The sequence below is a fragment of the Natator depressus genome, chromosome 18 (assembly GCF_965152275.1).
Source record: "Natator depressus isolate rNatDep1 chromosome 18, rNatDep2.hap1, whole genome shotgun sequence".
Taxonomy (NCBI): Eukaryota; Metazoa; Chordata; order Testudines; family Cheloniidae; genus Natator; species Natator depressus.
The window spans coordinates 10,868,132-10,891,102 of NC_134251.1; the positions used below are offsets into that span (position 1 = coordinate 10,868,132).

The 22,971-nt window shown below is 39.9% G+C and overlaps 1 protein-coding gene across 1 annotated transcript in view; it reads right to left on the reverse strand.

Moving 5' to 3' along the window:
• Positions 1-22,971, reverse strand: part of VPS13D (vacuolar protein sorting 13 homolog D) — a 200,680-nt gene that overhangs the window by 45,979 nt on the left and 131,730 nt on the right. The window contains exons 66-67 of the mRNA XM_074933956.1: positions 3,215-3,347; positions 541-736 (exon numbers count right to left, since the gene is read on the reverse strand). Coding sequence (XP_074790057.1) covers positions 541-736; positions 3,215-3,347 — 329 coding nt within the window. The remainder of the gene's footprint in view (positions 1-540; positions 737-3,214; positions 3,348-22,971) is intronic.

A 22,971-nucleotide genomic window follows, 5' to 3' on the forward strand; every position in this document is an offset into this window, starting at 1 on the left:
TTGTGAAGGCCAAGACTATAACAGTGTTCAAAAAAGAACTAGATAAATTCATGGAGGATAGGTCCATCAATGGCTATTAACCAGGATGGGCAGGGATGGTGTTGCTAGCTTCTGTCTGCCAGATGCTGGGAATGGGCGACAGGGGATGGATCACTTGATGATTACCTATTCTGTTCATTCCCTCTGAGGCACCTGGCATTGGCCACTGTCAGAAGACAGGATACTGGGCTAGATGGACCTTTGATCTGACCCAGTATGGCCATTCTTATGTTCTCAGTAATGAGAATCTCCTACATTACACTGTAGCTTTTCTGTACCAATTTTACTAGTACACAAGGCCACATTAGTGAGTCTACAAATGCAGTATTTCAAAAAGGAGGTAATTAAATAAACTAGAGGCAACACTAATAATACACAGTTAATTTTACAAAATTACAGTGCCTTTGGGCTAGGAGACAAAACCATGACAAAATTACAGAAGGTTTTGCAATATGGCTTTGTAGACAGTTTATTGATAAGAAATGTAACGTGTTCACTGACCTGGGGCCACTAAGACTTGCAGTGTCTCTCACTGCCTGCGCTGTTTCAGAAGCAAAATCAAGGGCACCGGCCATTGGTTTGGTTACTGTGCCAACCAGCCCTTTCCCAAGGCCTGATATGAAACCACTGACTCCTCCTTCAGTTTTGACACCTTCTACTGTTGAAGTTATGACACTTGTTAATCCACCAATGATACCTAGCAAAGACAACAAAACCTGTAAGTGGACCAACTGCTTTGCCACTAAAAATAAAAAGACAGGATGTTATTACAGCTGACAATGTTAAATGATTTACTTTTTTGAAAGTTCTTGCTCGAGTGAAAGCATGCTACCCACTTAATGCAGCATATGAAAAGTCCGATTATGAATGGATGTTTTTTATTAATCTAATAATATAGTCTAATATTTGTATAGGGCATTTTATCTTGAAGCTATACATACACAAAAGTATTTTGTCTACTGTTCAAGTGAAGCCACCTCCAACAGTGTGACAAGGATTTAACAGAACACAAAATATCACACAACAGCTTAGGACAGGAAATGAAAAATACTGTGTTCAGTTGGAAATACAAAGAGAAATTTAAGCAGGCAAAGTGTAATTACCCAAAGTGGAGTTTTGACCAGGACACTGGGGACAGGCATCTCATTCTTGCAAAACATTAATGTCCATGAGAACCTGGCCCACAAGGGGTTAGGAACTTAAAAGAGAGATCCTCAGCTGGTATCAACTGACATAGCTCCACTGACTTCTTTGACTGCCCTACAGATTTTACATCACAGCCAAAAGACAGTAAACATTGTGATGTTGGAGGTTCGAACAGTATTGTTGGTACGTAAGTTCTGGAGTCGAGAAGCATATAGCATATGCTATGTTTAATGGTTTCATTTGGGTAACTTTGCCATACAGTGGAGTATTTGGGAAAACTACAGTTCAACAGATAGAATTTAAGAGTCAACTGCTTCTTTGAAGAAATGAAAATCGGAAACATTAAAAACACAAAAACAAACAAAAAGATTCAAGTCAAAGAAGCTAATCAGCTAATGAATGTTTCTAACTGACTCTTCATTAAACAGTCTATATTTCAGATTTCACATGTTGCTAGCAACATAATTTATACCTGATTTTAGAACATACTAATGTTCTGTAACTGGAATAACCAAAATGCTTTGCATTCAAAGGGAAGTCTAATGTGATCCATTTAGAACTTCACTGCTTTCTTTTTAATAGAAATTTTTTTATCCCTGCACTTAAGTGAACTACAAGAGTTACAGAGTAACAGCCGTGTTAGTCTGTATTCGCAAAAAGAAAAGGAGTACTTGTGGCACCTTAGAGACTAACCAATTTATTTGAGCATGAGCTTTCGTGAGCTACAGCTCACTTCATCGGATGCATACTGTGGAAATTGCAGAATACATTATTATATACACAGACACCATGAAACAATACCTCCTCCCACCCCACTCTCCTGCTGGTAATAGCTTATCTAAAGTGATCATCAAGATGGGCCATTTCCAGCACAAATCCAGGTTTTCTCACCCTCCGCCCCCCCACAGACAAACTCACTCTCTTGCTGGTAATAGCCCATCCAAAGTGACCACTCTCTTCACAATGTGTATGATAATCAAGGTATTGTTTCATGGTGTCTGTGTATATAATAATGTATTCTGCAATTTCTACAGTATGCATCCGATGAAGTGAGCTGTAGCTCACGAAAGCTCATGCTCAAATAAATTGGTTAGTCTCTAAGGTGCCACAAGTACTCCTTTTCTTTCTACAAGAGTCAGATATGGAAAGAACTTACAGAAATGAACCTTTTCCATTTTTGGGCCATCACCTATCTCAAGTGATGGGGCTTCAACTACCTAGAATACTATTTCAGTCTAATCCTGGAGACTGAATAAACACATTTCCCCTAATTGTACATTTCTTAAGTACAAGACTTTTTGATAATCATACAGACTGCATTTGAAATTGCACCAGTTTAACTAATGGTGCAATTTTAAACAAATTTTAAGAAACTGATATAAAATACAGTATGAATATTCAAATGATTTAAGCCTGGCTTATATCGATTTAGCTTAATTCAGCAGAGAATCGACTCAAGCTACATTGACATTAGCCTGTCTTCAATCAAATTAAGACTGTCCACGCTGTCTTTTGCACCAGTTTAAATAAACTGTTTTTTAAGACAGTTGAAAGTTAAACAGGTGCGACTTTGAACACAGACAGGCTAAGGGCCGGATTGTGCAAGAAAACTGGAATCTGTGGGAACTGAGTGCAAGAGCGATACACTCATTCATTCATTTGTACCACTGGCTGAATATTATCTTATTATTTGTCACTTACAAAGAGATTGTTTGTAAGCATATTTATGAACCTATGAAGAAATTAGAAAATTTGGCTGATCTCTTTCCTAAATTTAGTTTTGATATCCAATAGTACAATTAAATAGGACATTCTCAAATCTAGGTGCCTCTGCCAAAATGAAAAGCACAATTAAATTAAAAGGAAAGCCAGCAATTGCTCCATTACGTTAAGCCACATGTAACCAACCAGTGTGGAGTGGTTTAAATTGAACTGCATTGTTTTTCTGAATCCTATCACTTTGGAACCACAGTGACAGACATAAAGCAACTGATATTACAGTAGTGTAATCTATTGATGCACAAATTACCATGAGCAAGTCCATGGATCCCAGCTATGAGATGTTCTCCACTGGTTGCGCCATGGTATCGAATGTACTCTCGTTCAGTTTGATGTCGGTTATCCATCGTCTTTCCCAAACCATCTGATAAAGTTCCAGCAAACTACAGTAAGAGAAACAATGGGAAATTAAAAAAAACAAAAAAAAAAAAAACAACCCCCCCAGAATTCTAAATTATCAAGATTTGTTGAAACAAGATCTGTGTTTAATTTTTAAACTCTCCTTTTTATTGCTTTATTTTAAATATTACTATAGTGCTAAAGACCAGAATTTGTCCACTTCTCAATATCTGCATGTCACACTTACATGGCAGCATGAAAAGAGAATTTTTCGTTGTTTGAAGGTATGCATCCACAGCCTAATCCCATAATCACTATGTCTTATAGTCAGAAAGGCCTTATCTGCATTAGTATTTTGCTTAATACTGCCCCACAGTTATCATTCCACTAGAAGTAGCACCAGTGTAAGGCCAGCCACTTGTATCTTAATGTTATTTAGCCCATGTTGGTTAAAACATCGCTGGCTATTCCACACCAGAGTTTCACTCATTACAACCATCAGTGGATCTGCACCAATGGTAGCACAGGGGTGGGAAGTTTTAAGAAAAGTGTTACTCCAATGTTCTGGAATTAGAGGAAATTTTTTAAGTAGTGCAATGATAACTTGCATCAACTATACAAATTTCTACAAATGATACTTGATTTTGTTAAGTATTTCAGTGTACTTTTTAAAAATAAATATTTGCAGAAGTCATCCAGTTTTTCTCCTTTGGAATGCTAAATGATTTAGGGTCCAATCTTGCTCCTGTCAAAGTCAACAGAGTGTTGCCATTGACTTCAGCAAGAGCAAGGTTGAATCCTGTGGCTGTTTACACTATCTTTTTACATAGGCAGCAAAATAGGTCAACCTATTTTCCCCCAGCCAAATGTACTAACTCAACTTTGCTTTATATATACCAAACGGAGCTGTATAGCATATAAAGTAAATTAGTCATTTCATTAAAAAAATATTCAACAATACATAGCCAACTTATATTCTGGTCAAATGAAGTTAAAGTATGTTTGCTGGCACAAATCAGGAGAGGATCTTATGGATAAGCATGAACTCTCACTGTAGATATTTTATCAGAAAAGGATTGAGAAAGAACATTAACCTGTGTTTTGTCATTATGCAATTTGAAAAGTTCTAGAGTGACAGTAAATAAGAAATCACAGCTATACCTAACAATAGTAGTCAAGTGAACAAATGAAAAACGAAAAAACTGCTAAATATAATTAACTTTCTGGTGAAACCTCTCCCAAAACAAGTAGTTAAATGCCAGTGACCCTAGTGTAACCTTTCAGAAAACTCACTGGAATGTTATTTAGACCTACACCTATCCTTTTGCAGAGATATGTGAAAGCCTTCAAGGCAAACACTCCCAGAAATATGCTTGTACTAGTGTACTTTACATTTTGTAGCAAGTTAAGAAGCTATTTAAATACATTTGAGTAATGGGGTTTTAAAATGGATTTATTTTACAGCTGGTAGGGTAGCATGCCATGTTTAGGGAAAGGTGCAGTATGATCCAGAGGTAGATGGCTATGTTGACAGACACATGTGTACTGCAGCACCGAACGAAGGTTTGAACTAATCTAAGGGAAATCTCAATGACTGTAATGAAGACACGTGCAGAACCATTATAATATTACTGACCTCTTTCCTAATTATATACCTTTTATGTTATAAATGAAGGGCTACGACACACCTCTAATACGAGCAGGAGTTATGAGAACACTGAGCATTACTGAATGAAGATACTGAAAAAACACCAGCTAGAGCAAAGGGTAGCTCACAATCCCAGTGCTCTATTCATTCTTTAGCCACTTTAGATAAGATCACATCCCAAAGTTAAGCCAAACACAAAACAAAACAATCCCACACCCCTACCTCTAATTGAGAACGGTTATCAACGGATACCTAACAGGGAATCTGGCATTCAAAGAGCAGCTGCAAATGGTGTAGCGCAGTGGTCCCCAACCTTTCTGTGGGAATAGCATATTCCTATTCCCAGAAGACTGTGGAGGGTGCCTGACACCCCCCCCCCCCCCCCCGAAAAATGGCAACACGCCTCAGCGGCATTTCGGCAGCGCGGTGTCCTGCGGGCGCACGCAACTGCCCCGGCGGGTGCCATTGTGCCCACGGGCACTGCTTTGGGGACCCCTGGTGTAGCCAGAGAAATGAGCACTGACTGGTGGGACTGCATCATTATGCAGGCTTGGGACAACGAGCAGTGCCTGCAGAACTTTCGGATGTGCAAGGCCATATTCCTGGAGCAAACCCCCGCCTTCTAGTGCAGGGACCCCCAAATGAGAGCTGCACTTACAGTGGAGAAGAGCGTAGTGATCACTGTGTGGAAACTTGCAACGCCGGACTGCTACCAGCCAGTGAGAAATCATTTTGGAAATTCAGTGTGGGGACCGCTGTCATGCAAGTGTGCAGGGCCATTAATGGTGTCCTACAACGCAGGACTGACTCTGGGCACTGTACAGGACACAGTGGATGGATTTGCAGCAACGGTGTCCCAAACTGCAGTGGAGAGATAGGCAGCATACATATACCTTATTTTGGCACCAGATCACCTGGCCACAGAGTACATCAACAGAAAGGGTGACTTTTCTATGGTGATGCAAGAATTGGTGGATCACCGACATCAGTGCTGACTGGTCAGCGAAGATGCATGACGCTCGCATCTTTAAGAACACAAGAGGGTTCAAAAAGCTACAAGCTGGGAGTGTCCCTCCTGACCGGCAGGTTACCATTGGTGATATCGGAATGCCAATAATGATTGTGGAGGACCCAGCCTACCCCTTGCTCATGAAGCCATACGCTGGCCACCTCTACAGCTCCAAGGAAAGATTCAGTTACCAGATTGGCAGATGCAGAATGACAGTTGCTTGTGCTTTTGGTCTGTAGTTGTGCCTCTTCTCCCCATAGGCCCCGGAGATCCAATGTCTCCAGTCCACTCCAAGCTGGAGTGCAAGTGGAGCATGGAGCCGGCACGGTCAGCTGGGCAGTTGCACAGAACAATGGAGAGCTGTTAGGTGTGCTTGCCGAACTGGACAATCAGGAAAAGGTATTTCAAAAATTTGTGGGGCTTTAAAGAGAAGGGCAGGCCTTGCAGTCTCCGTGATCCCTGGGCACTGGACTTCACAATTATGACCAGAGCAGTCAGCGTCAGGCATTGTGGGATAGCAGCTGGAGGATTGTTAGGGTGGACATAAGGACATGGTGCCGGCATTTGTGCTGCATCAACCTCAGTACATCCACCACAGCTCAACCCCATTCAGGGAGGCAGTGTTACTGCATCGCTGTAACGGGGCACTTACATTGGTGGGAGACAAATTTAAGGGTAGACACACGTACAACCAGGTTGACACAAGGCAGCGAGTCAACCTTACTCTGTAGTGTAGACCAGGCCTTTGTAAAATGCCTAGAGATGCTTCATGAAACCTTACACTGATGAGGAGAAACAAGAGAGCCTAAAAATTCCTTCTTGAACAGTTTAGAATTCTCATCTGTCCTGTATGTGACATCAATGGTGCTCTGCCAGTGTAACAGGATTCTAGCATGGAATTCCCTCTTGGTAGTTCCTTCATTGGTAATTCTTTCATGGAAATTTCCTTTGATAACCTTTGTTCCATCCTATAACTCAGAAAGATAGTAACTTCAACACCCTGTCGTGCCTTAGGGCTTGTCTACACTACTGTGCAGAGTCAATCTAAGGTACGCAACTTCAGCTATGTGAATAGCATAGCTGAAGTTGACGTACTTAGATCTACTTACCATGGTGTCTTCACTGCGGTAAGTCGACAGATGACGCTTTCCCGTCGACTCTGGGCTTGCGCTCCTCATTTTGGTGGAGTACCGGAGATGGGAGAGCGCTCAGAGATCGATTTGTCGCGTCTATACTAGACTAGACCATTTATACTAGACGCAATAAATCGACCCCCGTTGGATCGATCACTGCCCGCCAATCCAGGGGGTAGCGTAGACAAGCCCTTAGACACAGAACACTGATGTGGAGCAAAGTGTGCACGTATTAGAAAGAATAATCTTACATATCCTTAATTTATAAAAAGTCAGACCCGAGTCTACATGCCCTTGGCAGAAGAGCCATCTACACAAGAATAAACCTAATGTAAGGAGAAAAGGAGGATTTGTGGCACCTTAGAGACTAACAAATTTATTTGAGCATAAGCTTTCATGAGCTACAGCTCACTTCATCACCGAATGCATCCGATGAAGCTCACGAAAGCTTATGCTCAAATAAATTTGTTAGTCTCTAAGGTGCCACAAGTCCTCCTTTTCTTTTTGTGGATACAGACTAACACGGCTGCTACTCTGAAACCTAATGTAAGGATTATTCATTTTCATGAATAATCCTTACATAAGGGCCCAAGTCTTCAGGCCCTTATGCACAGATGCAAATACAGTACAACAATCCGTATTTAGATTAACATTTTCATGTTATAACAAGATCATACAGAATAGCTGGATATTCCAATATTACACACTGACTATATTAAAAAGGAAATCTGTACCAAGTTTAGCAGAGAAGTGAAAGTATAACTATATTAAATCACATGTTGATGGACGACAAAGATGTCAAATGTTTATTCTTTTTAAAAAATGACCTTTCCTCAAGGTGTTTTGATCAGCAGCCATCAATGGGGGCAAGAGCATCAATTCCATGTCTCCCCCAGTCCCCCAATTCTAGTAATTACATAGCATGTATGTACACATAATTTGTATCAATATAAAAATTGACCAAAGAGCATGTCCATGTCATTATTTTGTATATTGTAGTTTGGAAATATGCCTGAGATCTTTGTTATAATAAGGTAAAAACTCAAAATAAGAAACAAAATTTAGTTATATGATGTGTCTGACGCAATGTTTTCTTCTACTTACATCTGCAATGTTTTTAAAGGCTGTGCAATTTTTTGCTCACTATACGATTACTCAGCCGCAGCTCCTCCTTTCTTGCTAAGAAATGCAAACTATTCAAAGCATGATCCATTATCTCAACAAGCAGATTTTAATCATATGAATGAAAATTAAATCTCATGACTGTTCTTATGACTTAACCATATGGACTCAAAACAGAGCACCCTGTTCACTGGCTGAATTATTTTTAACCCCTTTCTGAACTTAATGTAGATGCTATTTTTGATTGGTCTAGAAATACAAATAGAATTGAAACTATTCCATAACTGGGTGTTCCCTCTAAAGGGTAATAGTTGGTTTTTACAGGGATTAGAAGAGTTACTATAAGGATTAAAGGCTCACACATGAAATGTGTATATAGGTGGGAGCAGGCAGATTTTCTGCTGGCTCTAGATTTTCAGCCCACACCGAAAAATGTGCCATGAACCAGTTGTCAAGAACTGACCCTGAATGCCAAATTAGTTAGCTTGGTTGTGATGGTTGGTGCCAGCCAACGTGAATAGGACAAATTATAAATTATTATTAATGAAATGACTGGGCTTTCATAACAGCTGTCTGGGGAAAGTTTTTGCCCAGTCCAGACTGGCCAGCACAACAATCAAATTTTTCTGAATAAATAAGGCCTGTGTGTTCTCTCCTCACATTTTCCCCCTCCGATGAAAGAGGTCCACCATCTGTGTTAGTCAATAGCAATTCCTGTTTTAATGCCTCGATATGAGAATTGTTTTCTTAGTAAAGCCGTAAGAGAAAAAAATTAATAAATGGACTGGTTAAAAGTTCATCTTGTCATCACATGGCAATTTTCATACTCTCTCCACGAAGAAGAAAGAAAAACAAGATTAAACAGAGATACTTTGATTTGCGTGTTGTAGCAAATAGCACCAAGTGCCCAAAGACAGACATTTGTTCCATAGTTAGACCATAAGGATTTTAATGCACTTAGAAATGTTTTTTCCCTCATGTCCTGCCTCAAGTGACGTAATCCAAATTCTTCACCAGATTTTAACCACAAAACACTAAATTTTAATGTTGAATGCCTTTATCAGTATTTGCTTTATTGTATTATTTAACCATGTTACAAACCAATCCACAAGAGGTAACTGGAAAAGAATAGGTTTTCACAGAAAATAGGTGGCAGGCACCCATCTTCCCTACTGAAGAAATAGAAGGCACCTTCTTGTTTTTGGTAATCTATATCTATCTTTCTGGGCTTTTATACAGCACCCATCACTATGTTATTAGAGCACTTAAGTGGATGGGTAGCGACCAAAAATGGTTGCAATCTGACAGCTGATCTATGTAAAATGAGTTGACAATGTCAGTCCAGTTCCCAGTGTCTCTAGGCCACAACTATTCAGAGGTGCCATGGACTAGCTGAGTATGGAAGCTGAATGCCCTTTATCACTAGCACAGGTTAGAGTTGAGGGCACATGAGTAGTGCAGTACCATTGCTCAAGATGTATTCAGTTTTGCAGCTATATAGAGGACTTTGATTTTCATGTCTGCCAATCCGACACCCTCTCTTAGGACTACATTCTCCACTGCCTTTTAGCAGGTAGGGTGCCAAAACGATCTGCAACAGCAGAGTCACCACTTACACAAACACCAGCATATATTATTTGTGGTACGCATTTCCAGTTACCTGTTCTTTTCCAGCGGCATGTCAATTTCCTTGATATGTTTTATAAGAACAAATGTATGGGAAAACAAAGTGAATATTTAGATAAGGCACAAAATGTATTTCTGTACTAAGAATATCTTAGGGCATGTCTATCCTAACAGTTCATGGCAAGATGCGGTGTAAACCTACCCCATGTTAACTTGTCTTTGTGGACTCTGCTGCCAAGCACTAATGGCTCCCTAGTGTGCTGTGATCTAGCGTACGTCTGCAGGGCTCACACGGACAGTGTGCAGCAGGCTAGTGCAGGGTGGATTCCAAACTCCACTTGCTACAAGCTAAGTGTTTGTGTAAAAAAAGCCTAAAGCTTTTCAAACTATTTCAGTTTATGGGGAGTAGGGAAAAGTCTTCAAATAAGGTTCTGCTTGTGGGTGTGAATGATGGGGTGTAATGGATTGGGTGTGGCAAATAGTAACAATCTGAGTGAAGAGTAGACCAGAGAACTGTAATTCCTTTATTTTGAAGCACAGCAATCTCAAACTGTTCTTACAGCAACAGTATTCTTAATATGAACTGAAACATTTCATAGTGAAATCGGTGCACATCTTTTCAACCTGCAAATCACAATAACCATGCTACAGTGTAACTGTAACCAAGCCAGGAGATTCAGTGACAACATAGTCAAACCCAAACTTATCTGTTGCCTTCACTGAGGAGAAAAAAAAAAAAAAAGGTGTGTTGTTCACTCAAATTAGCTAACTTGAGCTACAATCGTAGTGAAGACAAGGCAGTTTGTTATTTTCACGAGTTGGCAGTTTGCGTTAAAGCCTAAGCTCCCTCATAGGCTTTGACAGGACCAGCTAACTTGTGTGAAACCACCAAACTGCTTTGTCTTCACTAGGATTTTACCTCAAGTTAGCAACACACCTCTTTTTTTGCAATGAAGAGGAGGCCTTAATTACAAAATAGTTAGAAGGTGTAGTGTAGACCTAACCATGTCCATAACCTGATTAATATCTTAAACAGTCCAGGTGATTAATTTGGTTTATGGACACCATAAGCCAATGAGATCCCCTGGTGCTCATGGATGTAGGGTAGATAAGGCCAATAACAAAATGAAATAAGGTCATGACCACAGGTACTTTTGACTCCTTTTCCCTCCAACCTTCTCCCATACAATCCCCAAATACCCAGCTCTGAAACGGTTTTCAACTGTGTCTCAGATAATACGGTTGTGCCTGCCCCATGAGCAAAAAAAACAAAACAAAAAAAACCCCAAAAACGGTTTCCAACAAACCAGTACAACCATGTTACCTGAAATGTTTTTTCAGAACAGATCTTGAAAATCATTTCCATCACCAGTGAATTTTTGAGTAGACAGGAGCCCACAAGAAATTCACCCACATTTGTGCCTGGCTTAAGAAGAAAGAAAAGGAGTACTTGTGGCACCTTAGAGACTAACCAATTTATTTGAGCATAAGCTTTCGTGAGCTACAGCTCACTTCATCGGATGCATACTGTGGAAAGATCTTTTTATACACACAAAGCATGAAAAAATGGGTGTTTATCACTACAAAAGGTTTTCTCTCCCCCCACCCCACTCTCCTGCTGGTAATAGCTTATCTAAAGTGATCACTCTCCTTACAATGTGTATGATAATCAAGTTGGGCCATTTCCAGCACAAATCCAGGTTTTCTCCCCTCCCTCCCCCCCCCCCCCACAAACCCACTCTCCTGTTGGTAATAGCTTATCTAAAGTGATCACTCTCCTTACAATGTGTATGATAATCAAGGCTTAAGAAGAGTGTTGCAAAGGGAACTCCAAGGGGTCCACACAAAAAGAAAACTAGGGTGTCTCAGTTTTTGATGCCTCCTCCTTTTAAAAGTGACAGTATCTGGCTCTTCCCTTGTGAAATAGCAGTCACAATATAATTGCAAAAAGAAAAGGAGTACTTGTGGCACCTTAGAGACTAACCAATTTATTTGAGCATAAGTTCATCGGATACATCCGATGAAGTGAGCTGTAGCTCACGAAAGCTTATGCTCAAATAAATTGGTTAGTCTCTTAAGGTGCCACAAGTACTCCTTTTCTTTTCGCAAATACAGACTAACATGGTTGCTACTCTGAAACCTGACAATATAATAGATGGCTTATTGCACTGTTTATCTAGTCATGCAGAAAACAGCCTACAGCTAAACAACAATGGCAACAAAAGCATGATCCACTGTTACCCCCCTTATTTTCCTCAATGAGGTGTTAACTTCAAAGCCTAGTTAGGACCATTTAAATGCTAATGTTACTAAGGAATAAACAAACATGCAGCTCGAATCAAGGCACTTCTTAGAACAAAACCTGATCCCTTCCATCTTTAAATTTTCCAGAATAGACTCTTTGCCTTCACCATATCAAAAAGAAAGTATTACTCTGGCCTTTTATGTTCTTTGTATTACCCAAACTTTCCTTATGCTACAGTGACTTGTAATATGGCACCTCAACTCCTGCTCAGAGTGGTCATATGCCTTCTTTAGCAACTAATAATCAGCAGGCATGATGTTGAATGAAGCAGGCTACACCTTACCACGACAGACTCAAAATGCCTAGCTTCTCATAGATCTAAGAACTGGAAGCCCAAATCCAGCTAAAGCTTGGATCTTCCAGATCGCTAATTAGATGTCATAGAATCGTAAGACTGGAAGGGACCTTGAGAGGTCATCTAGTCCAGTCCTCTGCACTCAAGACAGGACTAAGTATTATCTAGACCAGAGGTTCTCAAACTGGGGGTTGGGACCCCTCAGGGGGTTGCGAGGTTATGACCTGGGGGATCGTGAGCTGTCAGCCTCCACCCCAAACCCCGCTTCACCTCCAGCATTTATAATAGTGTTAAATATTTTTAAAAAGTGTTTTTAATTTATAAGGGAGGGTCGCACTCAGAGGCTTGCTGTGTGAAAGGGGTCACCACTACAGAAGTTTGAGAACCACTGATCTAGACTATTCCTGACAGGTAACTGTCTAACCTCTTAAAAATCTCCAATGACAGAGATTCTACCACCTCTATAGGCAATTTATTCCAGTGCATACCTACCCTGACAGGAAGCTTTTCCTAATCTCCAACCTAAATCATTGTTGCTGCAATTTAAGCTCATTTCTTTTGGTCAGATCCTCAGAGATTAACGAGAATCATTTTTCTCCCTCCTCCTTGTAACAACTTTTTGTGCACTAAAAACCTGTTATGTCCCCTCCACAGTCTTCTCTTCTCCAGACTAAACAAACGCAATTTTTCAATCTTTCTTCATAGGTCATGTTTTCTAGATCTTTAATCATTTTTGTTACTCTCCTCTGGATTTGCTCCAATTTGTCCACATCTTTCCTGAAATGTGGTTCCCAGGAACTGGACACAATACTCCAGCTGAGAACAGCAGAGTATAGCGTGGAGTACAGGAGCAGAATTACTTTTTATGTCTTGCTTGCAACACTTCTGCTAATACATCCCAAAATGATGTTTGCTGTGCGTGTGTGTGCGCGCGCGCAACGGTGTTATACTGTTAACTCATATTTAACTTATAAAATCCACTAGAACCTCCAGATCCCTTTCCACAGTACTCCTTCCTAGGCAGTCATTTCCCATTTTGTATGTGTGCAAATGATTTTTCCTTCGTAAGTAGAGTACTTTGCATTTGTCCTTATTGAATTTCATCCTATTTACTTCAGACCATTTCTACAGTTTGTCCAGATCATTTTGAATTTTAACTCTCTCCTCCAAAGCACTTGCAACCTCTCCCTGCTTGGTATCATCTGCAAACTTTGTACGCGGACTATATATGCCATTATCTAAGGGCTTGTCTACACTGGCACTTTACAGCGCTGCAACTTTCTTGCTCAGGGGTCTGAAACCTCCCCCTGAGCTCTGCAAATTTCAGCGACGCCCTCGTGGAAGCGTTTTTTTCAGAGCGCTGGGAGAGCTCTCTCCCCATGCTACACTGAGGCAGCGCTTTAACATTGCTAGTGAAGACATACCCTAAATCACTGATGAAGATATTGAACAGAACCGGATCCAGGGACATCACTCAAATGACTGGGGAAAAGAAGTTCAAGCATATTTGAGAATATAACATCTGATTCTTTGCCTTGTTCCCTGTTCCTGGACAGAAGAAGCATGAATTAAATATTTTGGAAGCTCTGCAAAAAAAACAAAAACAAAAAAAACCCCACAAGTCTCACACATTCTTCCTGCCAACTGTCACTTGTGTTCTTTGATCTTCCTTCCAAATGGACCATATCTTCCAGTTCCCTTCTCCATGAATGGGCAATGAACTTCTGACCCTCCACTCCAGAGGCACTGGAGCCCAGATTCTGATCTCACTTCACTTATTTATGACAGTGTAAGTGATTCACTGGAATCTATGCAGTTACATTGGTAAACTGGTGTGAAAACAGAATCTGGCCCATGATTCCTCACCAGCTCTCTATGACATGAGGCCTCCTCTCTGAGGCCAGCAGAAAAATTAGGTGCGTTCTTAACTCAAGTTTGGTAACTCAAGTTACCACACATTTTTCCCTAGTAAAGACACAGCCTAGGTCTGTATCCCAAGAATCATGACTTCAAACCTCCTCTGAGTTTAGCAATCAGTTAATTAAAATCTCTAAAAACTAAACTGGTCTGCATTTTCCTCTACCAGCTGAACTCAGTACCCAATTTGCTGTAACCTTATTGTCCACTTTGGAGATTTTCAATCAGTGGCTTGTACACTTCCCTTTTGAATCGTATTCAATCTTAGTGAGCACTATGCTGCCAGAGATGCCATGTTTTAGATGAGATGTAAAACTCCTCTGAGACCTTGTGATCATTAAAGATTTCATGGCATTTTCTGCAGGACTAGGTGTGTGTTGGCTGCTGTGTCCTAACCAAATTCCTATTTGGGTAATTACGCTCTACCTAGCTAAATTTTCTAGAGTTTCACGTAGAGTATTAGTACTTTCCCATCTTAAATGTATGCAGTGTTGCTGTGCACTGTTAAATATAAACAGTTTACACTGCAGAAGTGACTGATACAATAGCTGTATAATTCGTAAACTTCTTCAGGATTTTTTGGGAAGAAAAGCACTATTCTTATTTAAAAAAAGAAAAGAAGTACTTGTGGCACCTTAGAGACTAACCAATTTATTTGAGCATAAGCTTCCGTGAGCTACAGCTCACTTCAAAGCTTATGCTCAAATAAATTGGTTAGTCTCTAAGGTGCCACAAGTACTCCTTTTCTTTTTGCAAATACAGACTAACACGGCTGTTACTCTGGATTCTTATTTAAGAGATTAACTAAGTTATCCCACAGAAACTATGCATCCAGAGCAACTCCAGTCCTGTCCTGTAAAAATCAAAACCATACAGTTTCTTTGTAAATCAAAGCTCATTGCTAAAAGTGGCAATTCTTCAACAAAAAAACTTCAAAAACCGACTCCAACGAGAGACTGCTAAATTGGAATTAATTTGCAAACTGGATACAATTAACTGAGGCTTGAATAAAGACTGGGAGTGGATAGGTCATTACACAAAGTAAAACTATTTCCCCCTGTCCCGTCCCCCCGCCCCCGCTGTTCCTCAGAGGTTCTTGTCAACAGCTGGAAATGGCCAACCTTGATTAACACTACTAAAGGTGTCCCATCACCCCCCACCCCCCTGTTCTCCTGCTGTTAATAGATCACCTTACCTGATCACTCTCCTTACAGTGTTATAGTAACACCCATTGTTTCATGTTCTCTGTGTATATAAATCTCCTCACTGTATTTTCCACTGAATGCATCCGATGAAGTGAGCTGTAGCTCACGAAAGCTTATGCTCAAATAAATGTGTTAGTCTCTAAAGTGCCACAAGTCCTCCTTTTCTTTTTGCAAAATAATAAGCTTATCTGACACAGAAGGAACTGCAAAGCAAATAAAAATGGAGTTAAACCCAAATTTCTGTACTGAATGTTCCCCCTAATCAGACCGTGTGAGGCATTCAGCACAGGAATCCGTTTTAACTAACTTTTAAAAATTATTAAATTATTAAAAATAATAAATAATAATAATTTAATAATTATTAAATTATTAAAAAAATTTCTCCTCTGTAAATCCTTTTGGTACTTCCTGGTTCACTGAAGATGTCACAGACACTACATACCTAAGACTCATTGTAATCCATACACTGCATAAAATGTTACAGAATAATACATTCAGGGGTATCCTTTAGCAAAACAAGACATGACAAGATGGATTTCGGGGGGGGGGGGGAAGGCTGCAGAGAGAAGAATTAAATAAAGGTCAGTTATAATTTATTCTGTTATAATTTATCCCACCTTCAACACACACACACAGATCCCAGCTGGTGAGAACTTAGGAAATCTTAGGCTATGCCTACACTACGGGGCTTTTAGTGACACAGCTGTGCTGCTACAACCATGCGGTTCAAAGCCGCGCAGTATAGCTGCTGTTTGTCGGCAGAAGAGAGTTCTCCTGCTGACAAAAAAAACGTCCACCCCCCACGAACAGAAGGGGCTTTGTTAGAAAGATATCGCTCCTGCCGACAAAGTGCTGTTCACACTGGCGCTTGTCGTCGGTAAAACTTTTGTTGTTCAGGGGTGTTTTAAAAAAAAAAAAAAAAAAAACACCTCAGAACGACAAAAGTTTTGCCGACGAAGTGCAGAGTAGACAAAGCCTCAGTGTAACTCAGTTTTTAATTTTGTTTTGCAGTGCACTGTAGTGGGGCGGCTGCCCCATTCCGGTAGAACAAGGGTTAAAAGCAGCCCTGCAGAGGGCTGCGTGTGGGATGTAGGAAGTGAGGGCAGCTGAGGGAGTAGCTGACCACAGGTCTGGCCAGCTCAAATAGGGCCCAGCTGGCCCTGATAAGAAGGCTGTGGGCCAAAAGCTGGAAGGAGTCTCACTCTAGCCCCGGAGGGAGAAGGGCTAGTTGCCTGAGAGGAAGGTACCTGAACTGGAGCAGTGCTGCTCCAGCCCGGTAAAACCGCAGGCTGCAGGCCTTGTTGAAGGCCAACAGAGGCAGCTGGTCCAACCCCTTTGCCAATGATGAGCGGCCATTATAGACTGCAATCTGCCCCAGTGAAAGGAGGCTAGATGATGACTGGCAGTAGCCACTGAGGCAAGGTGGGTTTAAAGGGTTGGGGGTTCCCCTGGGAGGGGAAACCCAGAGTAAGGGGGTACTGCTGGGGGCAGAACCCCGAGGTAAAGAGGTCCGGGAGGGACATAGGGCCAGCGGCAGGTGAGACACCAGCCTGCAGAGGGCGCTCCATATGCTAGAAAAGAGCTAATTCCCAGACAACCAGCAGGAGGAGCCATGCCGGTGAGTCACTGCTCTGCTACATGCACCTTCGAAAGGCCATTAGGTTCTCCCATCATGTTTGGCAATAAACACTGTTATATAAATAAAAAACTTAAACCCGAGATCTGGAAAATTCCTGTTTTTCGCTAATCTAGGCTCTGTCCACTGCTTTGGTAGAAGCCAGCCTGGGCAGGGATTTCTTTCCCAAAAAATACAATACAGAGTATCTGAGACTGACCCCCCACTTGGTAAGGCAACTCCCATCTTTTCATGTACTGTGTGTATATATACACCTACTACCGTATTTACCTCTCCATGCAGCTGATGAAGTGGGTTCTAGCCCATGAAAGCTTATGCCCAAATAAATTTACTAGTCTCTAAGGTGCCACAAGGACTCCTCGTTGATTTTGCTGATACTGACTAGCTTCCCAGCCAATCAATATTTTATAATCTTTTTTAAAGTAATCCCTATCTAGGGACACTATGTTAGAAACAACTGTGTTTAAGCTAGGTGCTATTATTATAAACATGATGTTTCAAGCCTAGTGAAGATACTGCAACCCAAAGCAGTCTTGCAACCAAGAGGACTTACAGGCTCCCCAAGACTGTACGTTGTTGGTCATGCAGAATGCTCTGAAGTGCTCTTCTTGCAACTTTCTCTTCGCAAACTCTTACCACCACCTCTGTGATATTCAGAATTTTGTCTCAAAATTTAAAAAGTTGGGTCTTAAGGACTAGAAGAGAGAGAACTTACAAGCATGCAAAATCAATGACACAGACAGAAATAATTTAAGTGCGAACTGATCAGAGTTAGAAATTGAAAAAATCTAGTTCTCACACTTTTGGATTATGCAACAGGAAAATCCCTGATCATGATGTCTGGAGAGTCATTCTGACATCACAACAGCAAATCCTAAACAGACTCCTTTGTGTCTAGATGCAGAGGAAGAGCGGTTCATTACAGGAAGCAAGGCCTCCACTAGCAGCAAACAGAGTGATAGGAAAGCCATGAACAGGCACCAGCATCCTTTGGAGAGGTTAGCGTTAAGATTTCCAGAGTTTTCGTCAAATGCACCCGTTCCTTATCATAGAAGCAAAGAAGGCTATCCTAAGCAGGAATGCAGGGTTTGAAAACTTTCTTTTTTCTGCTACTATCTTAACATTTACTTCATTTAAGTGTTATTGACAAAGTTAAATCTCACATCCACACACAGCTTGGGCTTGAAATGACCTAGCACCTCAGCTGTTTGTCATGGTTTGTCATGGGAACCAAAGGTTCAAACATAGATTTAAAAAATCATTTGAGAAACTTAGAAAAACATAACTGAGAAGTGTATTCTTTTAGCTTATGTAGTACAAAATCTGATCAAGTTATCCTTTATCATCACCCAAACGTATCTTAAACTTAAACAAAGGAGAAAAGTTTCTTTGCCACTGTCATGACAGCGACAGAATAGAAGGCTCAAGAATTAGAAAAAAAGCACTATGAGTCATCGGTGCCGACTCCGTGGGCGCTCCGGGGCTGGAGCACCCACTGGGGGGAAATGGTGAGTGCTGAGCACCCACCGGCAGCGCCCTTATCTGCTCCCCCTCCCCCTGGCGGATCGGCGTTTCATGGCATGCAGGAGGGGGAGGGAAGGGCAGAGGAGTGAAGACGTGGCGCGTTTGGGGATGGAACAGGGCAGGAAGAGTGGGGGTGGGGCCTTGGGGGAAGAGATGAAGTGGGGGCGGGGCCTGGGGTGGAGCCGGGGTCTAGCACCCCCTGGCACTTCGAAAAGTCAGCACCTGTGCTACAAGTTCCTGTTTGTAAGAACCATGCCCACAGATTTGTATTTATAATACATACTGTAATAAGAGAGTCATATTAATAACACTTTGAACCCGTTTTTCCAAGTTCACCATTGAATATATATGTTGTAATAATATTGTTCAGACAAGTCTCTACCAGTGATTAATTTAATGGACAATACAATAGGTTTCAGCTAACAGAAGTCAAAATTTTTTAGTCCCTTGAAGTTATTTGCCTTGTTTTTAATCAAGCTATTTCCACAATTAGTTCATTGAGTGTTTTCACAAGTCAGTTACAGGATTTACAAAAGAAAATCTAAAATTTAGTTAGTTAAAAAAAGATTTTACACTAATTAAACCTCTCACAACGAAATGCAAAGAAATTCAAAGGAAAAGCATCATTTATTTATTTCACTGTGTGTAGCTGTTCCCCAAACTTAAACACACTGGATGATCTTGCTGAAGGAACATGCTGCTGTAGCTAAGCACAATGACATGCACCAAGGACAGACGGTTAATGTTAGTGAAAAGCAAGGAAACAAGGAGTTAATACTGGCAATCTATCCTCAACTCATGCTGTTGTACTAAGCTATTATAAGCACATACAACAAGGAAGATCATGCAGAGTTATGTTAGATCGATAGCTATAACACCTAGGTACAATGAGTGAATTAAGCATGTGTGGCCAATCCTTTACTATAAAAAGAAAAGGAGGACTTGTGGCACCTTAGAGACTAACCAATTTATTTGAGCATAAGCTTTCGTGAGCTACAGCTCACTTCATCGGATGCATTCAGTGGAAAATACTATAGATTTCCTTCCTTTTGTTGCGGTGTCACAGGTTAATGCGTTTCTGTGTCTCTTGTTAAAGCCTAAAAAATCTTTAATGGAAACGTACTAGAAATTATTCACACAACAGACAAACCTCTTTACTATGTAAATCACATTGAGCTGGCTTTTTTTTTTTTTTTTTAAATGTACATTGTTATTAGATGGATTGTATAAATACTACATATTTAAACAATTTAAAAAAACCCCATACATTATTTAGCAGAAAGGCCAGAAGCCATTTCTCCCACTTATAAACAACTACACATTTGTCAACTGTGTGTTATCCTGGGCCTGAAATATGAATAATAAAAATACTTGTGGTTTTTGAAAATTTACTGTGTACACGTGGCAGGAGCTACTTCTCCAAATTAAAAGCCGCAGTCATTTAAAATTGATTCGCAAAGTACTGGAAACGGCAAGATCATATCACTTGTCATTAACACTCTCCGACCCCCCCCACCCAAAAAAAAAAACACACCATAGCTCTCTTGTTCAAGCACAAGAGCGTTTCTAAAAATCATTTAATATCTATTCTCTCTTAGAGAGCATAAACCAAACCGATCTTAAAAAAAAAAAAAAAAGTGGGCCGAGCAGAGAAAAATGTATGAGAAAGCTTAAGCCAAGAACAAAATGTTTATGACCAAGTTACAAACCTCTGAAGACAGTGATTTATAATGGAAATACTGACAGAACATTAAATATAGTGACAGAATTGATTTAAGCTTAAATTAGGTAGTACTATACTGAATTTCTACAAATGCAGAAATTATGGTGGTATCATATACAAAATGCATATAGACTCTGACTCCTTTCTGCCCTTAGTTATTGATCAACAGAAGAACAAAAAAGAAGCCAGCTGCATTCAACACTGAACACACATGATACCTTTTTGGAAATTCGGGAGACATTTTCCCCACCTGCACTTATGTCACACAATCAAAGTAAAGGACCTTTAATTAGCTCACATCCCATCGTTAACTAAGCTTCATAATACATTCTGACAACGGCATGTTGGCTGGGTAATCTGTGAAGCCCCCTGATGAGTTGTCTGTATGGATGCCTGATTAGCTGGGTATCCCAGGGGAGCCCCCCACTGTTTTTATCTCCACAGATGCCTGATGAGTTGGGTAGCTTCCCCCAAGGACCTCCTGTGAAGCTGCATCAGCAGGTGCCCATTGGCAATAGTTTTGTGTTACAGGGCTGAATGAGTGATCCCTGCAGGAACTGCCAGCTGTTTTCACATACACAGAAGGCAGTCAAAAGTCCACAGCATGAACTTGGAATGACCCCAACTGCAGAATCACTGGCGGGTTCATCTGGAGGGCAGCTATGCTTTATTAAACAACTAATACTCTTAACAGATAACTTTCAGAAGGAAAAAATATTAACTCTTTCAAATCTTCTCTAAGTTTTTTTACACAGTGTAATGGCATGTATTATAAACTCTATAGTACTTTTAAAGTCCCTTTCTAGTTCTTTGAGTTAATATGTAATAAAAATATCTTGGCACAATTCAATTTTTATTTTTTTAAATAATCTGACAGATCTATTTTTAGGCATTTTTCAATGTTCATTGATTTACTTTTTCAAAATTAAAGAAAATTATAGGGAGGGGGTCAGACAATTATTTTATGACCGTAGACTTTGAGATTCAAAAAGTGAAAGCTTTATAACTGTTAAAATCCAAATTGACAACACCTCATGTCAAAACACACAAAGTAAATATCCTTAAATCAAACTCTAATAAGTTCTCAAGCAGCATTTTCCTACTTTGACTATCTGTAAATATATTTTACTACTCATGGATTTTTTTTTTGGTGTGGATGTGTGTGTGTGTGGTGAAATTTACGCTTACCGACACTTAGCGATCAAAAGCTAATCCTTCCAAGCCTAAATGTACTTAAAGAACTTTGTCAGCTTAAAAGTCTTCTTAAAAATAAAATGTCTTTATCTTATGTTAATAACTTAGATGAGCAAAACAATATAATTTCATTTTATCATCTGTGCTATTTGTTTACATTCTGAACTTCATTCTGCTTGGGAAAACAGACTAGTCACTTTCACTTTCTGTTTCCAGTCAGTTTCACTTTCTCTGGCTGATACACTATTATCAAGTTCATTTTGTAATAAACTGCTGGAGAATGTTTAAAACAAAGAATTTTGTTTTTCTTTCTCTTTTCTTTTTTTTTAATTAAATGAAGACACTTGTACTTTCTGTAGTGCTTTAAAGTTTAAAATGAAGCCTAAATGTGTGGCCAAAACTATCTTGTAGCATCTCTTTAAAAACAAAAAAACCTGTGTATTCAACTTATCTTCAAAAATAAAACACATTTTATTAGCCAACAGATTTCATTCTCATTAAGGCTTTGTATATATCTATTTTAAATTTTCCACAAAGCTTTCTATATTGTCTGTATCCAAATTATAGTTGGGAGGCCTGTTTAGGCTGACACAAAAATCACTAAAATCTCACTAACCCCAACTCACAAACAATTGAGACTCTACCCTTTTCACCTATCAAAAACTAAAAATGAGAACTTTGAACACAGATCACTGTTTGCTTAAAAAGAACTCCAGCAACTTACACATCACACTTCAGGATAATTTTTTTTAACCTACTACATATTTACACAATACCTAAAATTACTGTAAACAAAAGATAGAAGAAAAACAGTTTTCTCTATTCAGTGTATTTGTTTATTTTGTGTATTTGGCAGCACTTTGTGTATATGATATTTTACTATTTCCTCTGCACAGTTAGTTTCCCCCACTTGGAGTCAGTCACACAGAAAAACAGACAGAAAAACTAAGAAAAATAATAATAATGGCTTGTAAAAACTCAAGCCGGTGGGGATCTAAAGCAGGTGTAGAAACTGAAGCTCTTTAACTTGGTTTTTTAAACTGTCTAGATTATAACTTAACACACTTTAAAATTCAATAAATGGCTAAGCTATTTATTTCACAGTTAATGAACTGATGCCTTTTGCCTACCACATAATTTTGCTTGGAAAAAGCTTGGTATAAAGCTGCCAAACGCATGTCAGTTTGCTTCTGAATGCATACTTATTAAAAGAGACACCAAGTCCAGATCAAAAAGTTCTTTCAACAGAGCACGTCATCAATTTCATTTGGACTCACAGGCAAAGTAAAGCAGGACACCAGTATATATGTAGCTGTTTAACAAAACACACA